Genomic DNA, 20,928 nt, shown 5'->3' with positions numbered 1-20,928 from the left:
TTTAATAAAAATTTTTTTCTAAAAAAATTAAAAATTAAAAAAAAATAATTTTCAAGAAATTATTTTCATTTTTTTTTCATAAAAATTAAATTTTCTCATGAAAAAAATTTTCATACGGAAAAAAATTTTTTTTCAATAAAAAATAAATTTTCACAAATTTTTTTTGATAAATTAAAAATTGCCAAATATGAAGAAAGAATCTTTTTCTTAAAAAGAAAATGAAAAATTCAATTTTTTATACAACAGAGTCGTCATTTTATTTGATTTGTGGTTGAATGACTTGACATCGGGATCGTTAAACTAGAAATTTGTCGTCTTATCTTAAGTTTATTGCTTATCTAAACCAAAGCTTAAGTCGCAAAGCATCGACTCCATTCAAGTAGTAGTGAAAAAGTCTCTTGTCACGTACGAAACCTAAATTTTCGTATAATCTTAATGCAGGTCGATTCGTAATTTCAGTCTCGAGCACAACTTCGTCGGCATTGTCACGTAAAATTGCCTAAAAATGAAAATTACTTTAAAAATTTTTTAATGAAAAAGATAAAAAATTTTCTTACCTCGATGGCTTTTTGCACGAGCGTCGTGCCAATTTTGAGTTTTCGATAATCCTTGTCGACAGCAAGCATCGCAATGTATCCCCGTCGAACCATTTTATGAACATCGAGTTTGCAAACGATCGCTCCCACACATTTGTCTTCGTGCATCGCGAGAAAACACAACTTTGGCCAGTTATGGATGAAATAGCGATACGTGTAGATGGAGTACGGTTCCGAAAGGTCGTTTTGTATGAGTTGCATAATGTCGGGCATCTGTAGCTCCGACTCGTATTCCTTATATTCGATTTTTGGTTTGTTCTCTTGTGTTTGGGGCTCTGTGACTTGTTCCTGCGTGCTCGTTGGCGATGAATTCAGGGCTTCTTTGTGCTTTTTTACGCCATTGACTTGTTTCGGTGGTGCCGATGGTTGTTCTTGCGCAACCTTTAGACTGAGTTTGTCGATGTTTTCCGTCAAAGCGCTCGGCTCTGTGTGCTCCGAGACTCCGTTTTCCGTGCATTTTTCCTCCTCGATGTTTTTGCCTTTAGAATTTTTTTTCTTTTTTGGTTTTTTCTTTTGTTTCATCTCGGGCGCCTGCACCGCATCTGACTTTGCGACTTCCATTACGAACAATTTGCCTGACTTTGCGACGAATTCTACTTAAATCTACGGGACAATTCGCGAAAATTCAAAAATTTTCTTCCTTTTGATTTTTTTTTCTTTCTCCTTTCGTACAAAAATGACATTTGACAATCGTTTGACATTTAATTTTTTGAATGGAAAATGAAAAAAAGGCCGATCCAAATGTTTTTTGAACTTTTTGTTCTGCCCCATTTAAAAAGTCAAAAATGGGGCAAAAATTCAAGTTAAGTTTCAATAAACTTTTGATGGATTTCAAAGCTAAAATTAAATAAATATTCATTCTAAAGATGATTTCCATCAAAATCTTCTTGATTTTTGAAGAAATAAAAAAAATTTTTTTTTTTCCGTTTTTCGAAGAAAAAATTCAAAATCTCCTTGATGGATTTCAAAGCTTTTGAATAAATATTCTTTCTAAAGATGATTTCCAACAAAAACTCCTTGATTTTTGAAGAAAAAAAAAAAAATTTTTACGGTCATGAAATTTTTCAAGTCAAGATCTAACAAACTTTTGTTGGATTTCAAAGCTAAAATTAAATAAATATTCATTCTAAAGATGATTTCCATCAAAATCTTCTTGATTTTTGAAGAAATAAAAAATTTTTTTTCCTTGACCGTTTTTCGAAGAAAAAATAAAAACGGTCATGAAATTTTTCAAGTCAAGATCTAACAAACTTTTGATGGATTTCAAAGCTAAAATTGAATAAATATTCATTCTAAAGATGATTTCCATCAAAATCTTCTTGATTTTTGAAGAAATAAAAAAAATTTTTTCGGTCATGAAATTTTTCAAGTCAAGATCTAACAAACTTTTGATGGATTTCAAAGCTAAAATTGAATAATTGATCATTTTTTGGTCTTTTCCATATTTTTTCAAGAAATTTTCAAAAAAAAAAAATTTAAATTTTTTTAAAGTTTTGTTTTGAAAATAATATTTTTACAAGAATTTTTTCTCTAAAAATATTTTTTCAAGAAATTTTTAAAATATTTTCAATTTTCAAGAATTTTTGTATGAAAAAGTAATTCAAAACTTTTTTTTTTATTTTGAAAAAAATCTTCGAAAACATCGAAAAAAAATTAAAACAGCATAAAATCTGAAATTGAAACTGAATTTTATTTAGAAACACGCAATCATAAATAATATCAATGATAAAGCTACATTTTTTAGAATCAAGGTCGTCGTAACTTCTTCCCGAGCGGAGGTTCTTTGAGATTGACAGGCGTCACGCGTCGTTTTGGTCTCGTAGATGTACTCGAACCTTCGTCATCTGTATCGGTATTGACACTCTGCTCCGACTCCTTTCGTTTTCTGGCAGCGCGTTTCCTCTTCGTCAACGTTTCCGTGTCGATACTTTGCTCACTGCTCTCCGAATTGTGTCTCGTTCGTGTTGCTGGCTCCAATTCATCCATATTGAGTTGTTGCAATACGACTTTCGCTATTTTCATGTCACTTTGACGTTCGCGGGGATTCGCAGCGTTGTAGGGCGTCGAACAAGACGCTTGTGAGATCGACATATTTCCGGTAGAGCGTAAATTTTTGTTTTCCTTGTTGGATTGTCGAGATTGACGCGTCAAACGATGACTTTGGATTTCTTCGCCGCCCGAACTTTCGTCATTTTCGGGTATTTCTGGTTCGTATTGCGTATATTCGATCTCAGTTACTTCAGGAATGACACTCAATCCGTAACTTTCTGCTCCGTCGTCGTAATAGGTAGGGGTAGGACTTTCGGTATTTTCGAGATTTAACTCGTTCGTGTGTCGTGGCAAGCGAGGAGGCTCGTCAGTCAGTGTCGCATCTCTCGTTTGATCAGGAACTTCCATATTTTGGTCGATTATTGTCGTGTTTTCGGCTGGAATATCGGAGTTTGAAAGCGCTTCTGACACCACAGTGCTATTTGCTAAGCGCTCCGTTGCGGAAGACAGCACAGAAGGGTCGATACGTGGCAACGAAATACTGACATTCTGCATAAATCCATTCGGAGTACGGATAATTGGGCGAATCCGGGAGACATTTGTACTTTTGGGAGTACGAGAAGGCGATGAAAAATTAGTTCCGTTCATGAGAGATGATGTCGAGGCTACGCTAATGTTCGGAAGAACAACTTTTGTGTTGAATTCAGACATTTTTCGTTCGCTTTCCTCGACGATGTTTTTGAGGGCAGCAAAGGCGCCTGTCGTGAACGAGATCAATTCGTGGGCATCGTCACAACTCATGGGAGTTCTTTTCTTCCTTTCCAGCATCTCGAACGTCAATTCGTTATTTTTAATCTTTAATTCGTTGACTTCTCTCCGCAATGACGCTACTTCTTCCTTAAATTGACGATTTTGCTCCGTGAGTGATTTGTTAATTTGCTTGTATGTGTCCAACAAACTGTTACAGTTCTCCGTGCAACCATCATTTGACATCTTATTTGTACGAGTTTCCTTCTATTTTTCACTAATTTTCACAAATTTCCAATTAATTTAAAGTTCCAACATCGAAAAAAGTCGTTTGTTTTTATATTAAAATGTCATTCAGCTGTCAGTTTTCAAACGTCAAACGTAAATTTTTGAAAAATTCGTTGAAAAAATTTTGATTTTTGCATTTTTAATTTTTTTAATTTATTTTTCCTTTAAAAAAATTTTTTAAAATTAAAAAAAAATAATTTTTATTTTTTTTAATGGAAAAATTAATTAAAATTTATGAAAAATTAAAGAATTTACCCAAATTTCGTATGACATTCAACAGTGTTTTTATTATTATTTTTCTCGCATGAGCTGTGCGTCTCAAGTTCATCCATTCTCGGATCCATTTCATGTCAATAGCTGACATCGAAGTGATGTGCACGAAGAAAACTGTCAAAAAGAGGCGAAAAAACCGACTGAGACTCGGTTTCAAATCAGTTGCCATTCGAATTTCAAACTGTTTAACACGAGAGATTCGCCAATTGTTTACTGAAATTTATTTGGAAAGCCCCTTTTGAGTGAGATTTTCGGAAAAATTCGAGGACTTTTCGTTGTGCGAGGTAAATATGCGTGACATGCCGTCATTGCGGAGAAATTTTCCAAAAACTCGCAATTGTTTTGGAAAACTTTTGGTACTCTTTGACTCTCTGTGTGTGTATTTTTGTGCATGGCGTTCTGTGGGAACATACGCAAAATTATTTTGCCAATTGAAGAGCGTCATCCATTAATGTCGTCGGAAAATCAGGGGGAAAAATTAAAGGGAAAATGTTTAAAAAAAAAATTAAATTTATTTTTTTTTTAAATTAATTTTTTTTTAATTTTAAAAATTAAAAATTTTATTTAAAAAAATTATTTAAAAATTTTTTTAAAAATTTATTTAAAATTAAATTTATTTTAAATTTTGATTTTAAAAAAATTTTGGTTTAAAAAAATTTAAATAATTAAAAAAATTAAATAAAAATTAATTTTTTATTTAAAAAAATTTATTTAATTTAATTTTAATTTAAAAAAAAATTTTTTTTTTTAAAAATTAATTTAAAAAAATATTTAAATTATTATTTATTTTAAAAATTAATTAAAAATTAAAAAAAAAAAAATTAAAAAATTATTTTTTATTTAAAAAAATTTTATTTTTTTTTTAATTTAAAAATTATTTAATTTAATTTTAATTTTTTTAATAATTTTTTTAAAAATTAAAAAAAATAAAAATTTAATTTTTTTTTAATTAAAATTTTTAAAAAAAAAAAAATAATTAAAAAAAAATAAAATTAAATAATTTTTTAAATTTTTTTTTTTTCAAAAAAAAAAAAACAATTTTTCGAGACTTTAATGGATAATGCCTTCTTGCACATCAAAGCGACTCGTTTGACAGCAGCCCACTTCGAAATCCGAATGACTCTAATAAAAAAAAACAGCAATGATGAAAGGACAGCTCTGTATTTTTGTGACGATTTAACGCTAAAAATTGGAAAATAATTGCTGAAAAATCCTCAAATTGTCTTTAACTGTTGTTACTGCATCATTTTTTGCGTGTACCGCGTTTGGGTTTTGCTGAAATTCGGAGAAAAAGCTCAACTTATGACACAATTTTTGATTCGCTGCGTTTTGTGACATATAAGGGGGGCATCTCTCTCGTAAATATCCGTAGTACATGCATGTGCAAGAATAAATATTTAAAGCAATTTTCGTTTGTTCTTTGGTACGTTCTCTTACGGTGGTTGATATTCTGTGTCACACAAACATTGTGTCGCACAAATAAAAAAAAATAACAACAACACGAGTACTTTTTATCATCAAAATCGTATCCTGAGTGATTTTTTTTTTCAAATTTTTTGCTTTCAGAGTTGTTGTAATTGAGAAAATCTAGTTCGAGGACGTCTGATCAATGTGAGACAGCAACATCATGACAATTATTCTCTTTCTGATCGACACATCGGCGTCGATGAGTCAAAAGGCTCACGTAAATGGCGTACAAAAGAGCTACTTGGACATTGCAAAGGGCGCAGTTGAAACGTTCCTCAAGTATCGTCAACGATCGCAAGATTGCATGGGAGATCGCTACATGCTATTGACTTTCGAAGACCCCCCCGGCAACGTAAAAGCTGGTTGGAAGGAAAATCACGCGACTTTCATGAACGAACTCAAGAATTTACAAAGTAACGGCTTGACTTCGATGGGCGAAGCACTGAAAAATGCCTTTGATTTGCTCAATCTCAACCGAATGGTATCCGGTATCGACACCTACGGGCAAGGACGATGTCCCTTCTATCTCGAACCATCAGTTATAATCGTAATTACGGATGGCGGACGATATTCTTACCGAAACGGGATCCATCATGACATTGTATTACCCTTGCATGCGCAAATTCCGGGCGCAAAACTCACAAAAGAGCCTTTCCGATGGGACCAAAGGTTGTTTTCGCTCGTTTTACGAATGGCAGGCAACCGTATGGAGGAACGTGTCGAAGGTAAAGTCCCGCATGATGACTCTCCGATCGAAAAAATGTGCGAAGTAACTGGCGGAAGGTCGTACAAAGTGCGTTCGCAATACGTGCTGAATCAATGCATCGAGAGTTTGGTTCAAAAAGTTCAACCGGGCGTCGTTGTGCATTTCGATCAACTCGTTTTCAAGGACATGAAAGACGGCGAAGTGCAAGATATCGCCTTTCAACCGACCAAAAAGATGATTTACGTCGTCAAAGCACCGCAGCAAAAGGCATTCCCTGTCGGTTATTGGCCCATTCCTGAACCATATTGGCCAGATTCGAAATCAGCAAGTCTCCCGCCGCGTGATGCACATCCCAAAATACGAATTATTTCGCCGTGCATCGATGAGCCGCCGATTGTGAGAAATTTTCCCATCGATAAATACGAGTTGGAAGCATGCCCGTTGACGTTGCAGATTTTGTCGAAGAAAGAACCGAACAAAGTATGGCCTTTATTGGTTTCCAATCAGAATGGCATGCACGGAAACGAAATGCCTTTCGGTTATTTGAAGGCAAATAGCACTTTAACAATCGTTCATATGTACGTGCTGCCTTACAACTATCATCTCTTACTGCCATTGATAAATGATTTTTTTCAAAAGTTCAACGGAAGTGCCCCCAATGAGTGGATTGTCAAGTTTTCGAATTACGTGCGGGCAATTCCGCAGTACTATTGTCCCTTTTTGCGACGAGCTCTGCTAAGTGCGAATATCCCATATCCCTTTTTGGGATACATCCTGCCCGAGAATTTGGACAACTATTTGAGCGCCTCGATAGCTACTTACTTAAAAACGATGAAAAACACGGCGAAACAAGATCAGGAGAACCTCTGTTTGCGCGTTTTCAAACAACTGAAACTCCCGAAGCCGCCATACCATCAAATCGAAACGGCAAAATTGAATGTTGGGTTGCAGCTGAAACGCGATCTCGTGACACATCCGATGCTCAAGGAGACTTTTACAAAGTTACATCAAGATATCGCGGGCAATTTGTACGAAAATTACACGATTACCGTACCAACGTTGACGAATTCTGTCGCGACGAAGAATTATCGCAACCCCTTCGACATTCCACGGAAAGATTTGATTGACGAAGTCGCTCGAATGCGAGAGAATTTCCTTCGTTTGCCCACAAATGGCATTAGTTTGTTCACAAAAGATGCGGGACATTGTCTGCCCATCGCTGAAATGGGTAATTATCAGGAGTATTTGAAGAATAAGGAGACGCCGTTGCGTGAATTGGAGCCGACAAATGTCAGACAACACATGTTCGGCAACCCCTATAAGAAGGACAAGAACATGGTGATGGTTGACGAAGCAGATCTCGGGGAAATGGCACCCATGAAGAACATGACGGGACAAAATATGCCAAAAAGACTGGAAAACAAGACGAAACAACGGCGGAAAGCGGGACCATTGAAGAAGGATTTCGTTTATGAACGAGTTCGTACGAGCAGTGAAAGTTCGAGTATTTTATTAGACAGTCCCTGTCCATCGCCGATGTCGATTGGAAGTGATATCGAAGACGATGCGGCTTCAAGTGACACAAGTAGTGTGATGTCGACGTCAGAAATTGCCCCATCCTCTGAAAATCGACTCGATTTCGAGTTTAATGAACCTGCTATCGAAGACTTTTCCATGAACGGGCACGTTCAGAGCTTCATAAATGGCGATACTGACGAAGATGATGCCGAAAATGCGCCTCCTGTACAAATCCCAAGACCTCCGATTGAACCGCCGACCCTCATGGCGCCCATTTCTTTCGTCAATAATGTCATTGCGCCCCCAATTTCTTCTCAGGCAACCCAAAATGGGCAAAATCCCGCTTCCATAATTGCTCCCATCGTTTCCGTCCCTCCCGTTGTCGCTACTTTAACGCCTCAAATCACGCCGCAAGTGGCAAGTAGCAGTTCGCATCATCACAACGACCTGAATGACGCGCAAGAGATCTCAAAAATCCTCCAAACTTGTCACAATGGCGGAAATTCAACATCATCAACACCCGTAATTATCACAAATAACGTCGTTGCGTCTCCCATCGCCGCAAACAATCACTCCGAATTCGAATCTGATGCGGAAAATGCGCCGCCCAACGCTCAGGAACACGAAAATGCATCGAAAGCAGTGCATTTAGTGAACAGCACGCCGCATCCGCTGCTCACGAATCACAATGCCAACAACAACAATAATACTCCGTTAGCAGCACAACAAGTCAATCCACACACGAATCACATTAATCACAATAACAACAACAACAACTTCCCCGAAGACGATGACGAAACGAAGGAAAATATTCGACAGCAGAACATGGAGACACGAAATTTGATTTTCAAGGAGATTCGAAAGCCGGGACGCGATTATCGCAAACTTATTGAGCATCTCGATCTGATACGCGGCAATTTTGACACGAAATTCACCTTTGTGCAAATGTGCATCAACGAGTCGCTCCGATTTCGAAGGAAACGTATGGCAGACAGCATTCAAGAATGGTGGAATAGCCAAGTAGATCAACTGTCGTGATTTTATGCATAATGAAAAAAAAATAAAAAAAAATATATGAAAGTTGTAGATTTCTTGTAAATATTATTTCTTAGAAATTTTTGATATAATTTAAAAATATATAAAGAAAAAAATATGAAGTGAAAAAAAGGAATGTTTTCAATTTTTAGGAAGCGATGAAAAAATCATGAAATGCATGAAATATTTTTTTTTACAGCGGAAATTTATGAGGAAAATTCGAATGAAGCTTCATAAAGTAAAATTTTGCCTTAATTTTGAGTTTTTTTATTTTTTTATGATTTTTGAAATTTTTTTCATATTTTATCATATTGACAAAATTAAAAAAAAAAAATTCTATCAAATTTTTAAAAACAAATAGGTATTAAATGTTTCAAAAATTTTCTTAAAAAAATTAAAAAAAAAAAAAAATTTCCTAAAAAATTAACAAAAAATTTTTTTTTTCAAAATTTTGAAAATTTTTTACTCATTTTAAACTCATAAATTGAAAAAAGTTACAAAAATATTTTCAAAGTTATATTTTTCTTAAGGATCAAATTCTATATACGAAGAATATAATAAAAAATAAAATAAAAAAGGCTTCAAAAAGATGAATCGCCTCAAAATATAAAAATTTTAATTTTTTTATCATTTTTTTTTTAATATTTTCTCTTATTGAAAAATGTAATTTTATGAGCAAATATTAAATTTTTCTCATTTTTAATGATTGGTGTTCTTTAAAAAAATTTTTAAAAATTTTTAAAAATCGGTATGTGAGCCCTCATAATAAGATGATTTTGACTTAAATTTTTTTTCATCAATTTTTTTTGCTAACATCTTTAAATGGCTCCTGTACATCGAAAACGCAAAATTTAGAAAAAGTCCAAAACAAAAGTTGTTTCTAACATCAAAACCTTCATTTTGAGACGGAGAACCGTGATCTTTAAATTTTGAAAAATCGGTATGTGAGCCCTCATAATAAGAGGATTTTGAAAATTTTTTTTCTCAATTTTTTTTGCTTTTTAAAATGTACATCGAAAACGCAAAATTTAGAAAAAGTCCAAAACAAAAGTTGTTTCTAATGCCAAAACCTTCAAGTTTATTTGTAATTTTCTCTGGAAAAATTTTTTTGAAAAAATTAATAAAGGAACTTAAATTTTCATTAATTTTTTTTGCTAAAAAATTTTACATCGAAAACGCAAAATTTAGAAAAAGTCCAAAACAAAAGTTGTTTCTAATTTTTTCTGGAGAAATGTACAAAAGTTGAAAAAATTTTGAAAAATGGTATGTTCATAATAAGAGGAACTCGAAAAAAATTTCTTTAAAAATTCAGAAAATTTTTTACTAAAAAAATTTTTTTTTAATTAAAAAAATTCAACTTGAAAATCATGAAAAATCAAAAATTTTAACTCGAATAATTTAATAAAGTAATTTTCTCTCAGAATGTCAAAATTAAGCAAATGGATGCTTAAATTAATACTGAGGGTCTAAATGCTCTTGAAATTTTGATGAATTGATACTTGAAAAGTTTTGAAGAAATATTTTGAAAGTTAGATTTATAGATCTCATTCAAAAAGCGGAAACAAATTTTGTATTGAATTTTTTTTTTCAAAAATTTCTTATCTGAGATTTAAGATATTATTTCGAGATTTTTTTTATCAACAAAGAGAACATGAAACTTTTTTTTTTGATTTTAAAATTTTACAGAAAAAAAACAAAAGAAATTGAAGTCAATGGAGACGCCTAATATTATAAAAAAAAATGAAAAATCCAAAAAATTATTTTTGTATCCATTGAAAAACATTTACATGTCATTTATTTCAAATATTTTGGGAACATTTTCCAATGAATTGTTGTTGTGTGAATTAATCAAATATAAAGGTATGGAGAAAATTTTGCATGTGCGGAGATTGTTTTGATACTTATCTTACAACCCAAACGGATGTAAGGCGAGTTTCTAACAAAAAAGTTCTTAATTTCACACACACACTTGTTTTGTTGCTTCTTCTTCGTGGATTCATCGGATTTAGGCAACGGAGCTGGCATTTGATGCGATACGGGGCCACAAATCAGCGCATTCCTTGGCAACGGGTCCCGTGATGGCGGATCCCTTCATTTCTCCCTTGTTGTTAACAATAACGCCAGCATTGTCCTCGAAGTAGATGAAGATACCGTCGCGCCTTCTGAAGGGCTTACGTTGCCGAATGACAACGGCGGGCATAACCTTTTTGCGCAACTCAGGTTTGCCCTTCTTGACGGTAGCGACGAACATATCGCCGCATCCAGCAGCGGGCAATCTATCGGAAAAAATCAAAATTTCGTGAAAATTCGGAAAAATTAAAGAAATTCGAGACGGAAAAACATGAGGAACATGTGTGTGTGTACGTACCTGTTCAAGCGACCACGAATACCGTGAACAGCGATGACATACAGATTTTTACCTCCTGTATTATCGGCGCAATTGATCACTGCTCCCACGGGCATAGCAAGTGAGATGCGGAATTTTCCTCCGGCGGAACCTCCTCTTCCTCTCTTCGACATGTTTTCAGGCTTTTAAACCACAAATTTTGTATTTATTTTTCAGCACGAATGAAAATGTGCTCGTATCAAGGCGAGAGCTTGACGTAAAAGAAAGAATTTTGCGCTGGGCACGCCCTTTTGACAGATTTTCACTTCAAATTCGCATTGGGCTTAAAAAAAATGAATTAACACGAAGGCAAATTGCTAAAAAATTGGCGCTGAATTGTTTTGATTCCATTTTGTGACGAAATTATCATTTTTTATCGAGATTTTCAATGGAATTCTTTTATTAAAACATCAAATCAACTTCCTAACAATCTATCACGATGCCCGAATACGAAATAAACGGCGTTCAAGTGCATTTTCCGTTCGAACCTTATGTGAGTTTTCAGAAATTTTCATCTTTCCTATTAAAATTTAATTTTTTTCTTTGAAATTTTTAGGAAGTTCAACGAAATTACATGTCAAAAGTCATTGAGGCACTGCAAGGAAGTACAAATGCTGTCTTGGAATCGCCTACAGGCACGGGAAAAACACTTTGTTTGCTTTGTTCGAGTCTTGCATGGCTTCAAACGAAGAAGGCACAAGTTCAGGCGAGCAAATTGAAACCTTTGGATATGTTGAAGGAGCAAGAAGGCTTGGTTCAACCCGCTAATTGCTTGAATAACCTCCAAGATGACTTCTCAAAAGAGCTGGATTCTGCTTGCGGAGCCAAAGGAGGAGCTTGGGGAGTTCCCAAAATCATTTACGCGTCTCGAACACATTCACAGTTGTCGCAAGCGATGGCTGAAATGAAACGCACGACATATTCCTACATGAAAGCTGCCGTTGTTGGATCACGCGATCAGCTGTGCATCCATCCCGACGTCACAAAAGAATCGGGAAACTCGAATAAAATTCACATGTGTCGAGCTCACGTTCAAGCTCGTACTTGCGGCTTTTATCAGCGTGTCGATCAGAAGAAAGATCATCCGGATTTTCGTGAAGCTTCCGTTATGGACATTGAAGATTTGGTTACCGCAGGAAAAAAACACAAATGTTGCCCGTATTTCTTGTCGAAAGAGATGGTTGAAAAGGCGGATATTATTTTTATGCCTTACAACTATTTGTTGGATCCGAAAGCAAGAAAAGCGAATAATATTGAGCTCCATAACTCGATTGTGATTCTGGATGAGGCGCATAATGTCGAAAAAATGTGCGAGGAATCTGCTTCGATTCAACTGAAGAGTAGCGATGTGGCTTTGTGTATGGAAGAAGTCACAAACATCATGCGGAAATTGGATGACGACAAGAATTTGGGATTTGTGGATGACGTTGGGGGAGCTGAAGACGGACAAACATTTACAATTGAGGATTTGGCAACGTTGAAAGAACTTTTGATGAAATTGGAAGAAAATATTGATAATTTGAAGGCTGATACGAATGAAGGAACGACTCATCCAGGTAAATATTTAATGAAAATTGCAAAAAAAAATTTTTGAAAAAAATTACGTATTTTTTATTTGTCAATATTCAAGCTTAAGAACCATCCAAAAGACATCCATTCAATTTTTTAGCAGTGCAGTTTTGAGTTATAAAATGATTAAAAATTTAAATTAAGCCCTCTCATCAAATATTGAGTTCCAAAATGATTTCAAAATGACAAAAATTACGATAAATTATTTTTTTGACACAGTTTTTGACATAGTTTTTTTCTTGATTTAGTTTTCAAAATAAAACTATGTCAAAGAAAAAATTTTTTTCAGTTTCAATTTTTTGGCAGTTTTGAGTTCCAAAATGATTAAAAATGATAAATTAGAGCCCTCTGACAAATTTTTATTCATTTGGAGCAAGATTTGACAAAAATTGCTTTGACACAGTTTTTGACACAGTTTTTGACATAGTTTTTCTCTTGATTTAGTTTTCAAAATAAAACTATGTCAAAGAAAAATTTTTTTTTCAGTTTCAATGTTTTTGCAGTTTTGAGTTCCAAAATGATTAAAAATGATAAATTAGAGCCCTCTGACAAATTTTTATTCATTTGGAGCAAGATTTGACAAAAATTGCTTTGACACAGTTTTTGACACAGTTTTTGACATAGTTTTTCTCTTGATTTAGTTTTCAAAATAAAACTATGCCAAAGAAAAAAATTTTTTTCAGTTTCAATTTTTTGGCAGTTTTGAGTTCCAAAATGATTAAAAATGATAAATTAGAGCCCTCTGACAAATTTTTATTCATTTGGAGCAAGAGTTTTTCTCTTGATTTAGTTTTCAAAATAAAACTATGTCAAAGAAAAAAATTTTTTTCAGTTTCAATGTTTTTGCAGTTTTGAGTTCCAAAATGATTAAAAATGATAAATTAGAGCCCTCTGACAAATTTTTATTCATTTGCAAGATTTGACAAAAATTGCTTTGACACAGTTTTTGACACAGTTTTTGACATAGTTTTTCTCTTGATTTAGTTTTCAAAATAAAACTATGTCAAAGAAAAAAATTTTTTTCAGTTTCAATTTTTTGGCAGTTTTGAGTTCCAAAATGATTAAAAATGATAAATTAGAGCCCTCTGACAAATTTTTATTCATTTGGAGCAAGATTTGACAAAAATTGCTTTGACACAGTTTTTGACATAGTTTTTCTCTTGATTTAGTTTTCAAAATAAAACTATGTCAAAGAAAAAAATTTTTTTCAGTTTCAATTTTTTGGCAGTTTTGAGTTCCAAAATGATTAAAAATGATAAATTAGAGCCCTCTGACAAATTTTTATTCATTTGGAGCAAGATTTGACAAAAATTGCTTTGACACAGTTTTTGACACAGTTTTTGACATAGTTTTTCTCTTGATTTAGTTTTCAAAATAAAACTATGTCAAAGAAAAAAATTTTTTTCAGTTTCAATTTTTTGGCAGTTTTGAGTTCCAAAATGATTAAAAATGATAAATTAGAGCCCTCTGACAAATTTTTATTCATTTGGAGCAAGATTTGACAAAAATTGCTTTGACACAGTTTTTGACACAGTTTTTGACATAGTTTTTCTCTTGATTTAGTTTTCAAAATAAAACTATGTCAAAGAAAAAAATTTTTTTCAGTTTCAATTTTTTGGCAGTTTTGAGTTCCAAAATGATTAAAAATGATAAATTAGAGCCCTCTGACAAATTTTTATTCATTTGGAGCAAGATTTGACAAAAATTGCTTTGACACAGTTTTTGACATAGTTTTTCTCTTGATTTAGTTTTCAAAATAAAACTATGTCAAAGAAAAATTTTTTTTCAGTTTCTATTTTTTGGCAGTTTTGTATTATAAAATTATTGAAAATTATTATTTTTCATTTTCGAAGCTAACCAATGAAAATTTCCGCATTTTTGATAAATTTTTTAAATAATTTCAGGAAATTTCATCTTTGATCTCCTCAACCGATCAGGATTCAACGAAAGCAACTCCGATATAATCCGAAAGTTGTTAGACGACTTGATTCAATGGATAACTGCTGCTACCCAAGCTCAAGGCAAAGGCATCTCATCAAATGCGGGTGGATTGTCGCTTCTTTCGGATGTCCTTACGATCGTTTTTGCCGGCAAAGGAGGCGATTTTCACGAACGCGTTCGTCGCTGTTACAAAGTTCACATTGGCATTGAGGAGCAAAAGAAGGAAAAGGGCTACAAAAAGAACGATGGCTGGACCGCAATGGGAAAAGCTCCGACGCCTTCTGTAAAGAATAATGCAAAAGTTGTAAGTTATTGGTGTTTCAACCCGGGCTTCGGCATGACACAAGTTCTCAATAAAAATGTTCGAAGTGTCATTTTAACGAGCGGAACATTGGCGCCATTGAAGCCTCTTATCAGCGAATTGGGCATTCCCGTAAATGTTCGTCTCGAGAACCCGCATATCATCAAAAAATCCCAAGTTTATGTCCGAATTGTGTCGCATGGACCCGATAACGAACAACTAATTTCGAATTACGAAAACCGAAACAATCCCAAATACGTTGCTTCTTTGGGACGAACCATCATGAACTTTTGTCCTGTGATCCCGTCGGGTTTATTGGTGTTCTTTCCATCGTACTTCATCATGAACAAATGTATGGATGATTGGCAAGCAAGTGGTTTGTGGTCTCAAATATCAGCGCGAAAGCCAATTTTCATCGAGCCACGCACCAAAGAGGAATTTACAGTTGTCATGAACAATTATTACGCGAAAATTAACGATCCCAATGGCAAAGGGGCAATTTTCATGGCAGTTTGTCGCGGAAAAGTATCCGAAGGATTGGATTTTGCCGACATGAATGGCAGAGGCGTTATTATCACGGGTTTGCCTTTTCCTCCTGTCAAAGATCCGCGTGTCGTACTGAAGCGTCGTTATCTGGAGGAGAATCGAACGCGCGAAAATGAGATTTTAAGCGGTGCTGAATGGTATGGCTTGGAAGCAACGAGAGCTGTGAATCAAGCAATTGGGCGTGTAATTCGGCACAAAGACGATTACGGAGCGATTTTGTTGTGCGATCAACGTTTTAATGATCGCCGTCAAAAAGATCAACTTTCCAAATGGCTTCAAGGTCATTTGCAACAAAGTTTCAATCCGGGATTTGGCACGATAATGAAGGAGCTTTCGATGTTTTTTAAAGAAGCAGCGAAAACGCTGCCTAAACCGTCGTTGAAACCAATTTCTTATGAAGAGGGAACAAGCAAAGCGAGCGAAATGTTACAAGGGATGAAAGGAAATGACCTTGACGATCGTGTACCGAACTACAAAATTGCCTTATCCGATAAAAATGAGTAAGTTACGACATTTTTTGTTAATTTAGACCGTTTAAATTTTTATTTTAACTTTTTGTCCCATGCCCCATTTCAAAAGTCGAAAATCCAATGGGGCAAAATAAAAAAAAGTTAAAAATTTCATCAAAAATTACCGTTTTTTGGTCTATTTTCATAATTTTTCAAGAAAATTTTAAATTTTTTTTTTTAATTTTTAATATTTTTTTTTTAAACTTTTGTACTGAAATTGATTTTAAATTTTTTTTTTTTATGAAAAATTTAAAAAAAATTTTTTTTTATGAAAAATTATAAAATTTTTTTTTTTATGAAAAATCATAAAAAAATTTTTTTTTTTTGAAAAATTATAAAAAATTAAAAATATTTTTTTTTAAATTTTAATTTTTTAACTTTTTTAAATTTTTTTTTTAAAAATTAAATCATAAGTTCAATTTTTTTCAAAAAAAAAAAAAAAAAATTTAGAGAAGAAAATTTTTGTAAAAATATCATTTTTAATACAAAAGTTAAAAAAAAAATAAATTTAAAAATTATGAAAATATACCAAAAAACGCTAATTTTTTATGAAATTTTTAATTTTTTTTTTAATTTTTCTCCATTGAAATTTCAATTCTTGAAATGGGGCATGTAAAAAATGATTAAAAAAAATTTGAAGCGACCTAAAGTTGTAAAATTAATTTTTTTCTTTTCAGTTTCGTCGAAAACGCGAACAAAGTTCAATCTTGGTCTCGTGCGGATTACGAAAGAAACAACATAAAAGTCGAATTTCCTCACGGCAAGGACTTTTTCGGAGGTTTAAAGACAGAAAGTAGCTCTATTGACTTCAACGATGTCTCTTCTTACAACAATAATGCCCCAAATCCATTGGTTACCATCCACAAACGCGCTGTTTCTCCCGCAGCTAAGCAAAATCGCCCCAAAAAATACAAAATTATCCCAAACATCAAACAAGAAGTCATAAATTTAGACGATTCAGATGAAAAATCTCCCGAAAAATTCACCGCAGAACTAACAAAGGAAAATCCTCTGTCACTGATCAACTCCAAAGCTGAGGACACGGTAACAGTATGGCGTCGCCGCAACAAATTCAAGGAAAATTACCAAACTTTGGAAGAAATTGAGGCAGAAGCGAAAGCTTTACCTACTTGTCGAGTGGAATTCTTGAAACTCATGAAAACCGACGTCGATCACGCGAATTACAAAGGATTTCTTACGGCATTGAGCGACTATCGAAAAAATCAAAATTTAGAATTGCTGCTTAGTAGACTGAAAAAATGCTTTGACATGATATATTTGTTCCCGTACTTGATGGAAATGAAGCGTTTTGTCGTTGATTCGCACAAAAGTCGATTTGACGCGGAAATTCCCTCGTTTATTCGAAGTAAATTAATAAATTAAGTTAAATTGATGAATTTTTTTGACCAAAATGGGTTAACGGCTTTTATTTTTGAATTAATTCGTTTGACAGGCGATTTGACAGAGCAAACCAAAACAAAGTCTCCTCATCGTAAAAAGTAATAAACATAAAATTTTCCGAGTTTTTCTTCAAATTTTGCATTTAAGGACTCATGTGAACTTCTAACTTGCTGCCTGAACTGCTAAAAATTGATTGTTTTTGTTGTGTACTTGCTTGGTAAGAAAATGCGGAAATTGCGCGGGACTTTGCCACATTTTTATTTTATTTTTTTTTAGATTTTCGATGACAGAACGACGTCCTGGAGGGATTTTACGTCGTGATCCCGTTGCCTTTCAATATCGCGAGACGCCCGACAATGAGTTGCTCGTGTTCGGGTATCAGTGCAAGCTGTATCGTGACGACGCGAAAGCACTTTATATCGACCAAGGACGCCATTTGATTCCGTGTCCTTCGAATACGTCACTGAAAGTTGATCGTTTCGATGTGCGCGGTGCTTTGAGTGATCCGGTGCAATTTGAACCGCCTCCCGGAGGCTTCAGTGATCGATTGGAAGGCTTGACGCCCGCTGAGAGAAAAGCCGAAGAACTTTGCGAAGAAGAGCGATATTACGATTTGTTCCATAATGACGTCGATGAGGAGCTGTATCAACCAGATACGGAAAATAGCAACTCGAATGGGGCAAAAATTGGATTTAATTACGATGGAGATGCAGCGACAGTTGGTCCAAAAGGACCTGATGACGAAGAATCGCAAGATGGCTTGGAAGCGGAGCCTTTTGTGTTGCCCGAGGGTTTTGTTGTGCCGCCTGACATGGAAGTACCTGAAAATATGAAGCAACATGCCGTAATTGAAAAGACTGCACGATTTATCGCATCTCAGGGAATTCAAATGGAAATTCTGCTGAAGGCGAAGCAAAGTAATAACCCGCAATTCAGCTTTTTAATACACGACGATCGACTATGGCCATATTATAAACACGTTTTGGAGGCGATAAAGACGAAAGTTTATCCCGAAAAGAAGCCTGAAGCGGAAAATAATGAAAATGAGGCAGCAAGACCTTTTGAATCGGTTGCCCCGATTGTCAATATGGAGCAAATTATGGAACAAAACTCTGTTCCCGTACCAAATTACATCCCATCGCAAGACTGTGTCTACTTCAAACTCATGAACAAAATTGGAAAAGTCTCAGGAATCACAATTCAACCAAAAACTGCGCCTGAAACGAAGTCAGAAACGAATGGCGATGCAAAAACACCTCAGGTTCAAGCAACTTCAGGCTTAAAAGGTCTCGTTGCGTACGCCACAGACTCTGAGGACGACGAAGAAGACGAACCCGAGTCAGAAAAGGAAGAAAAATCGTACAATGGATCAATCCCGCCGTCTGAAATTCAAAACATCATCGAGAAAGTCGCTTCGTACGTCGCCAAAAACGGCGACGAATTCGAAGAAATTATGGCAAATCGTACAAAAGACGATCCCCGTTTCGCATTTCTCGCAAAAACAAACGATTTTCACGGATATTACCTGCACAAGTTGGAAGCTCTTGCCCCGCATATCGTCAAAGCACGTCAAATCAAGGCGAAATTGGCGGCTTCGAAACAAAACAACACTCCCGCGCCGGTTTCTTTCTCCATTAAACCCAAAGAAGACAATGCGTCGGCTGTGATAAATGCGAAACCCGTTTTATTGCATGAGAGCGATCACAATACCGAAAGCGAAAATGATGAAAAAATCCCGACGTTGCCTGGCAACATCCCCCTTACGTCAGAATTGAAGGAAAAACTCAAAGAAGCTCGTCGCGCAAAGGAACAAATTCAGAATAAGCTGGCACAAGCAGCGCGGGAACGACTTGCGACACCCGCATCGAAGGAAGAACAACTTCGATTGGAGCGGAAAATGAAGGCGAAGGCATTTTTGGACAAAATTCAGAAACCAACGACGTCAATGACAAATCCCGTCGCGCAAATTGGTCCCCAACCTGTTCCCATTGCCCCGAAAATTGGTCCAATGAACGAAGAACAACCCGCATCAGATGCAGAATCCGTTCACTCGTTGCCTGATTCCGTCAGTTGTAACACGATAGAGATTTTAAGCTCGGGTTCTGATGATAGTCGACGTCACGAGAGACGAAAGCATCGGAAAAAAGATAAAAAAGAGAAGAAAAGTAAAAAATCAAAGAAACGGAGATACTCGCGGAGTAGAAGTCGCAGCTCAGATAGTTCTGATTCGCGTGGAGGAAGGTCACGAAAGCATCGACGACGCAGTAGGACCCGAAGTAGATCCGCCGATAGACGATACCGAAGGAGATCATAGTAGATAATTGTTGTTTTAATGTCAAAATTATTTTTTTTTGTTCAAATCTTTTATTTTAGATAACGAGAAAAAGTTATAAAAAGAAAAATATAGAGAAAATTTTCATATCGAAAAATTTAATATTTGACGAGTTTTCTTTAAAAATTTAATTTTTTTCACTTTTAGGCGTCTTGCCATGAAATTTTATCTGATGGAAATCATCTTTAGAACAACTTTTTATTCATCCAAATGAAAATCGAGAACAAAAAAAAAATTTCATAAAATATAACTTTCAAAATATTTTGAAAAATAAATTCAGTAATTTTATGAAAAATATTTTTAAAGAAGAAAATTTAAGTCAAAATATGAAGTTCGAAACAAAAATTAGTAAAAATTGAAAACTTTTTAATTATTTTTTTTTTCAAATTTAAAAAAAATTTTTTTAATTTCTTTTGCAAATTTTTTGAAATTTTTTATTTTTTTTTTAATTTAAAAAAATTTTTTTTTGAAAATTTTTATTTTTTTTTTTTTTTTTTTTTTGAAATTTTCTTGCTTAAGCGGCTTTATAAAAAAAATTGTTCCGTAAAATCGGTACGCATGCCAACATCGTTTGGAAAATGAGAGAGCGAGAGAGGAAAATCACATGTTTCTATAGAAAATGCACTTTTCCCACACACGAACGACCTTATCATCTGATTTTCCTCTCTCAACATCGTACACGGTTACTTTTCACATTTACTGTCTTAACAAACCGACGAATTGTTGTGTTTTAGTCAACACATGATGTTGTAGCGGAACGAATGGTTAAAACGGACCACTTTTCGTCAAAATTTACTAAAAACACAAACAAATCGTTGAAAGATTCGCGCGCCTTTTTTGCTTTCTTTTGGCAGTCATCTCGTATCGGTGCCTAAGCTCAGTTCTTATCAGAATCCCAAACGTATCGGATGTGTTTCGAAAAAAAAAAAAAAAAAATAAAAATTTTGAAAAATTTTTAATGTGATAAAAAATAAAAAAAAAATATCAAAAATTAAAAAAAAAATTGTGATAAATTTCATCTCATTAAAAAAAATATTTTTTTTTAAATCTCAACTTAAAATTCAAGTTCAAAGGATAAAAACAAAAAAAAACTTTTCAAACAATTTTTTGTCTTTGAAAAATTTTTTTTTCAACAACATCGTTTAATGACGTGAATGAAGATATTTTCCTCTTAGAATAATTTAAAACATTTTTTTTGTTGTGAATGTTAAGCGTCGAAAAGTACATCAAGCTTTATGAAAATAAAAACACATAAAATTATTATAATAAGTTTGTGTAACAAAAGAGGACGAAAAATAGTTTTTACATCCAGCGAAACGGCACA

The 20,928-nt window shown here is 34.2% G+C and overlaps 5 protein-coding genes across 6 annotated transcripts; 3 read left to right on the top strand and 2 right to left on the bottom strand.

The window, feature by feature from the left end:
• Positions 1–252: 252 nt before the first annotated feature.
• LOC134834354 (N-alpha-acetyltransferase 30A) lies at positions 253–1,259 on the bottom strand. Its single transcript, XM_063848986.1, has 2 exons — positions 558–1,259; positions 253–499 (listed from the first exon to the last, which is right to left on the bottom strand). Exons 1-2 carry the CDS (start codon positions 1,155–1,157, stop codon positions 335–337), a joined length of 765 nt encoding a protein of 254 aa, XP_063705056.1. The 5' UTR covers positions 1,158–1,259; the 3' UTR covers positions 253–334.
• A 2,815-nt stretch (positions 1,260–4,074) lies between these two features.
• On the top strand, positions 4,075–8,716 carry LOC134835042 (integrator complex subunit 6). Of its 2 annotated transcripts, none has more exons than XM_063849893.1 (2): positions 4,075–4,177; positions 5,460–8,716. In XM_063849893.1, the coding sequence occupies exon 2, from the start codon at positions 5,521–5,523 to the stop codon at positions 8,620–8,622; it is 3,102 nt and encodes a 1,033-aa protein (XP_063705963.1). In that variant the 5' UTR covers positions 4,075–4,177; positions 5,460–5,520; the 3' UTR covers positions 8,623–8,716. The 2 variants fall into 2 exon arrangements, with proteins under 2 accessions (XP_063705963.1, XP_063705964.1); XM_063849894.1 differs by lacking the exon at positions 4,075–4,177 and adding an exon at positions 5,039–5,316.
• Positions 8,717–10,376: 1,660 nt separating this feature from the next.
• On the bottom strand, positions 10,377–11,235 carry LOC134833397 (large ribosomal subunit protein uL14). Its single transcript, XM_063847705.1, has 2 exons — positions 10,988–11,235; positions 10,377–10,895 (listed from the first exon to the last, which is right to left on the bottom strand). Exons 1-2 carry the CDS (start codon positions 11,137–11,139, stop codon positions 10,625–10,627), a joined length of 423 nt encoding a protein of 140 aa, XP_063703775.1. The 5' UTR covers positions 11,140–11,235; the 3' UTR covers positions 10,377–10,624.
• Positions 11,236–11,344: 109 nt separating this feature from the next.
• Positions 11,345–17,286, top strand: LOC134833338 (regulator of telomere elongation helicase 1 homolog). Its single transcript, XM_063847631.1, has 4 exons — positions 11,345–11,498; positions 11,562–12,561; positions 14,479–15,862; positions 16,549–17,286. Exons 1-4 carry the CDS (start codon positions 11,445–11,447, stop codon positions 17,252–17,254), a joined length of 3,144 nt encoding a protein of 1,047 aa, XP_063703701.1. The 5' UTR covers positions 11,345–11,444; the 3' UTR covers positions 17,255–17,286.
• A 63-nt stretch (positions 17,287–17,349) lies between these two features.
• On the top strand, positions 17,350–19,706 carry LOC134833833 (splicing factor, suppressor of white-apricot homolog). The gene is made up of 2 exons (XM_063848291.1): positions 17,350–17,489; positions 17,549–19,706. Exon 2 carries the CDS (start codon positions 17,556–17,558, stop codon positions 19,584–19,586), a length of 2,031 nt encoding a protein of 676 aa, XP_063704361.1. The 5' UTR covers positions 17,350–17,489; positions 17,549–17,555; the 3' UTR covers positions 19,587–19,706.
• Positions 19,707–20,928: the final 1,222 nt, after the last annotated feature.

Source organism: Culicoides brevitarsis, chromosome 3 (genome assembly GCF_036172545.1).
Source record: "Culicoides brevitarsis isolate CSIRO-B50_1 chromosome 3, AGI_CSIRO_Cbre_v1, whole genome shotgun sequence".
In the NCBI taxonomy this organism is placed as follows: Eukaryota; Metazoa; Arthropoda; class Insecta; order Diptera; family Ceratopogonidae; genus Culicoides; species Culicoides brevitarsis.
The sequence above is the reverse complement of the archived record's forward strand: the minus strand, read 5'-3'. Positions and strand labels throughout refer to the sequence as shown.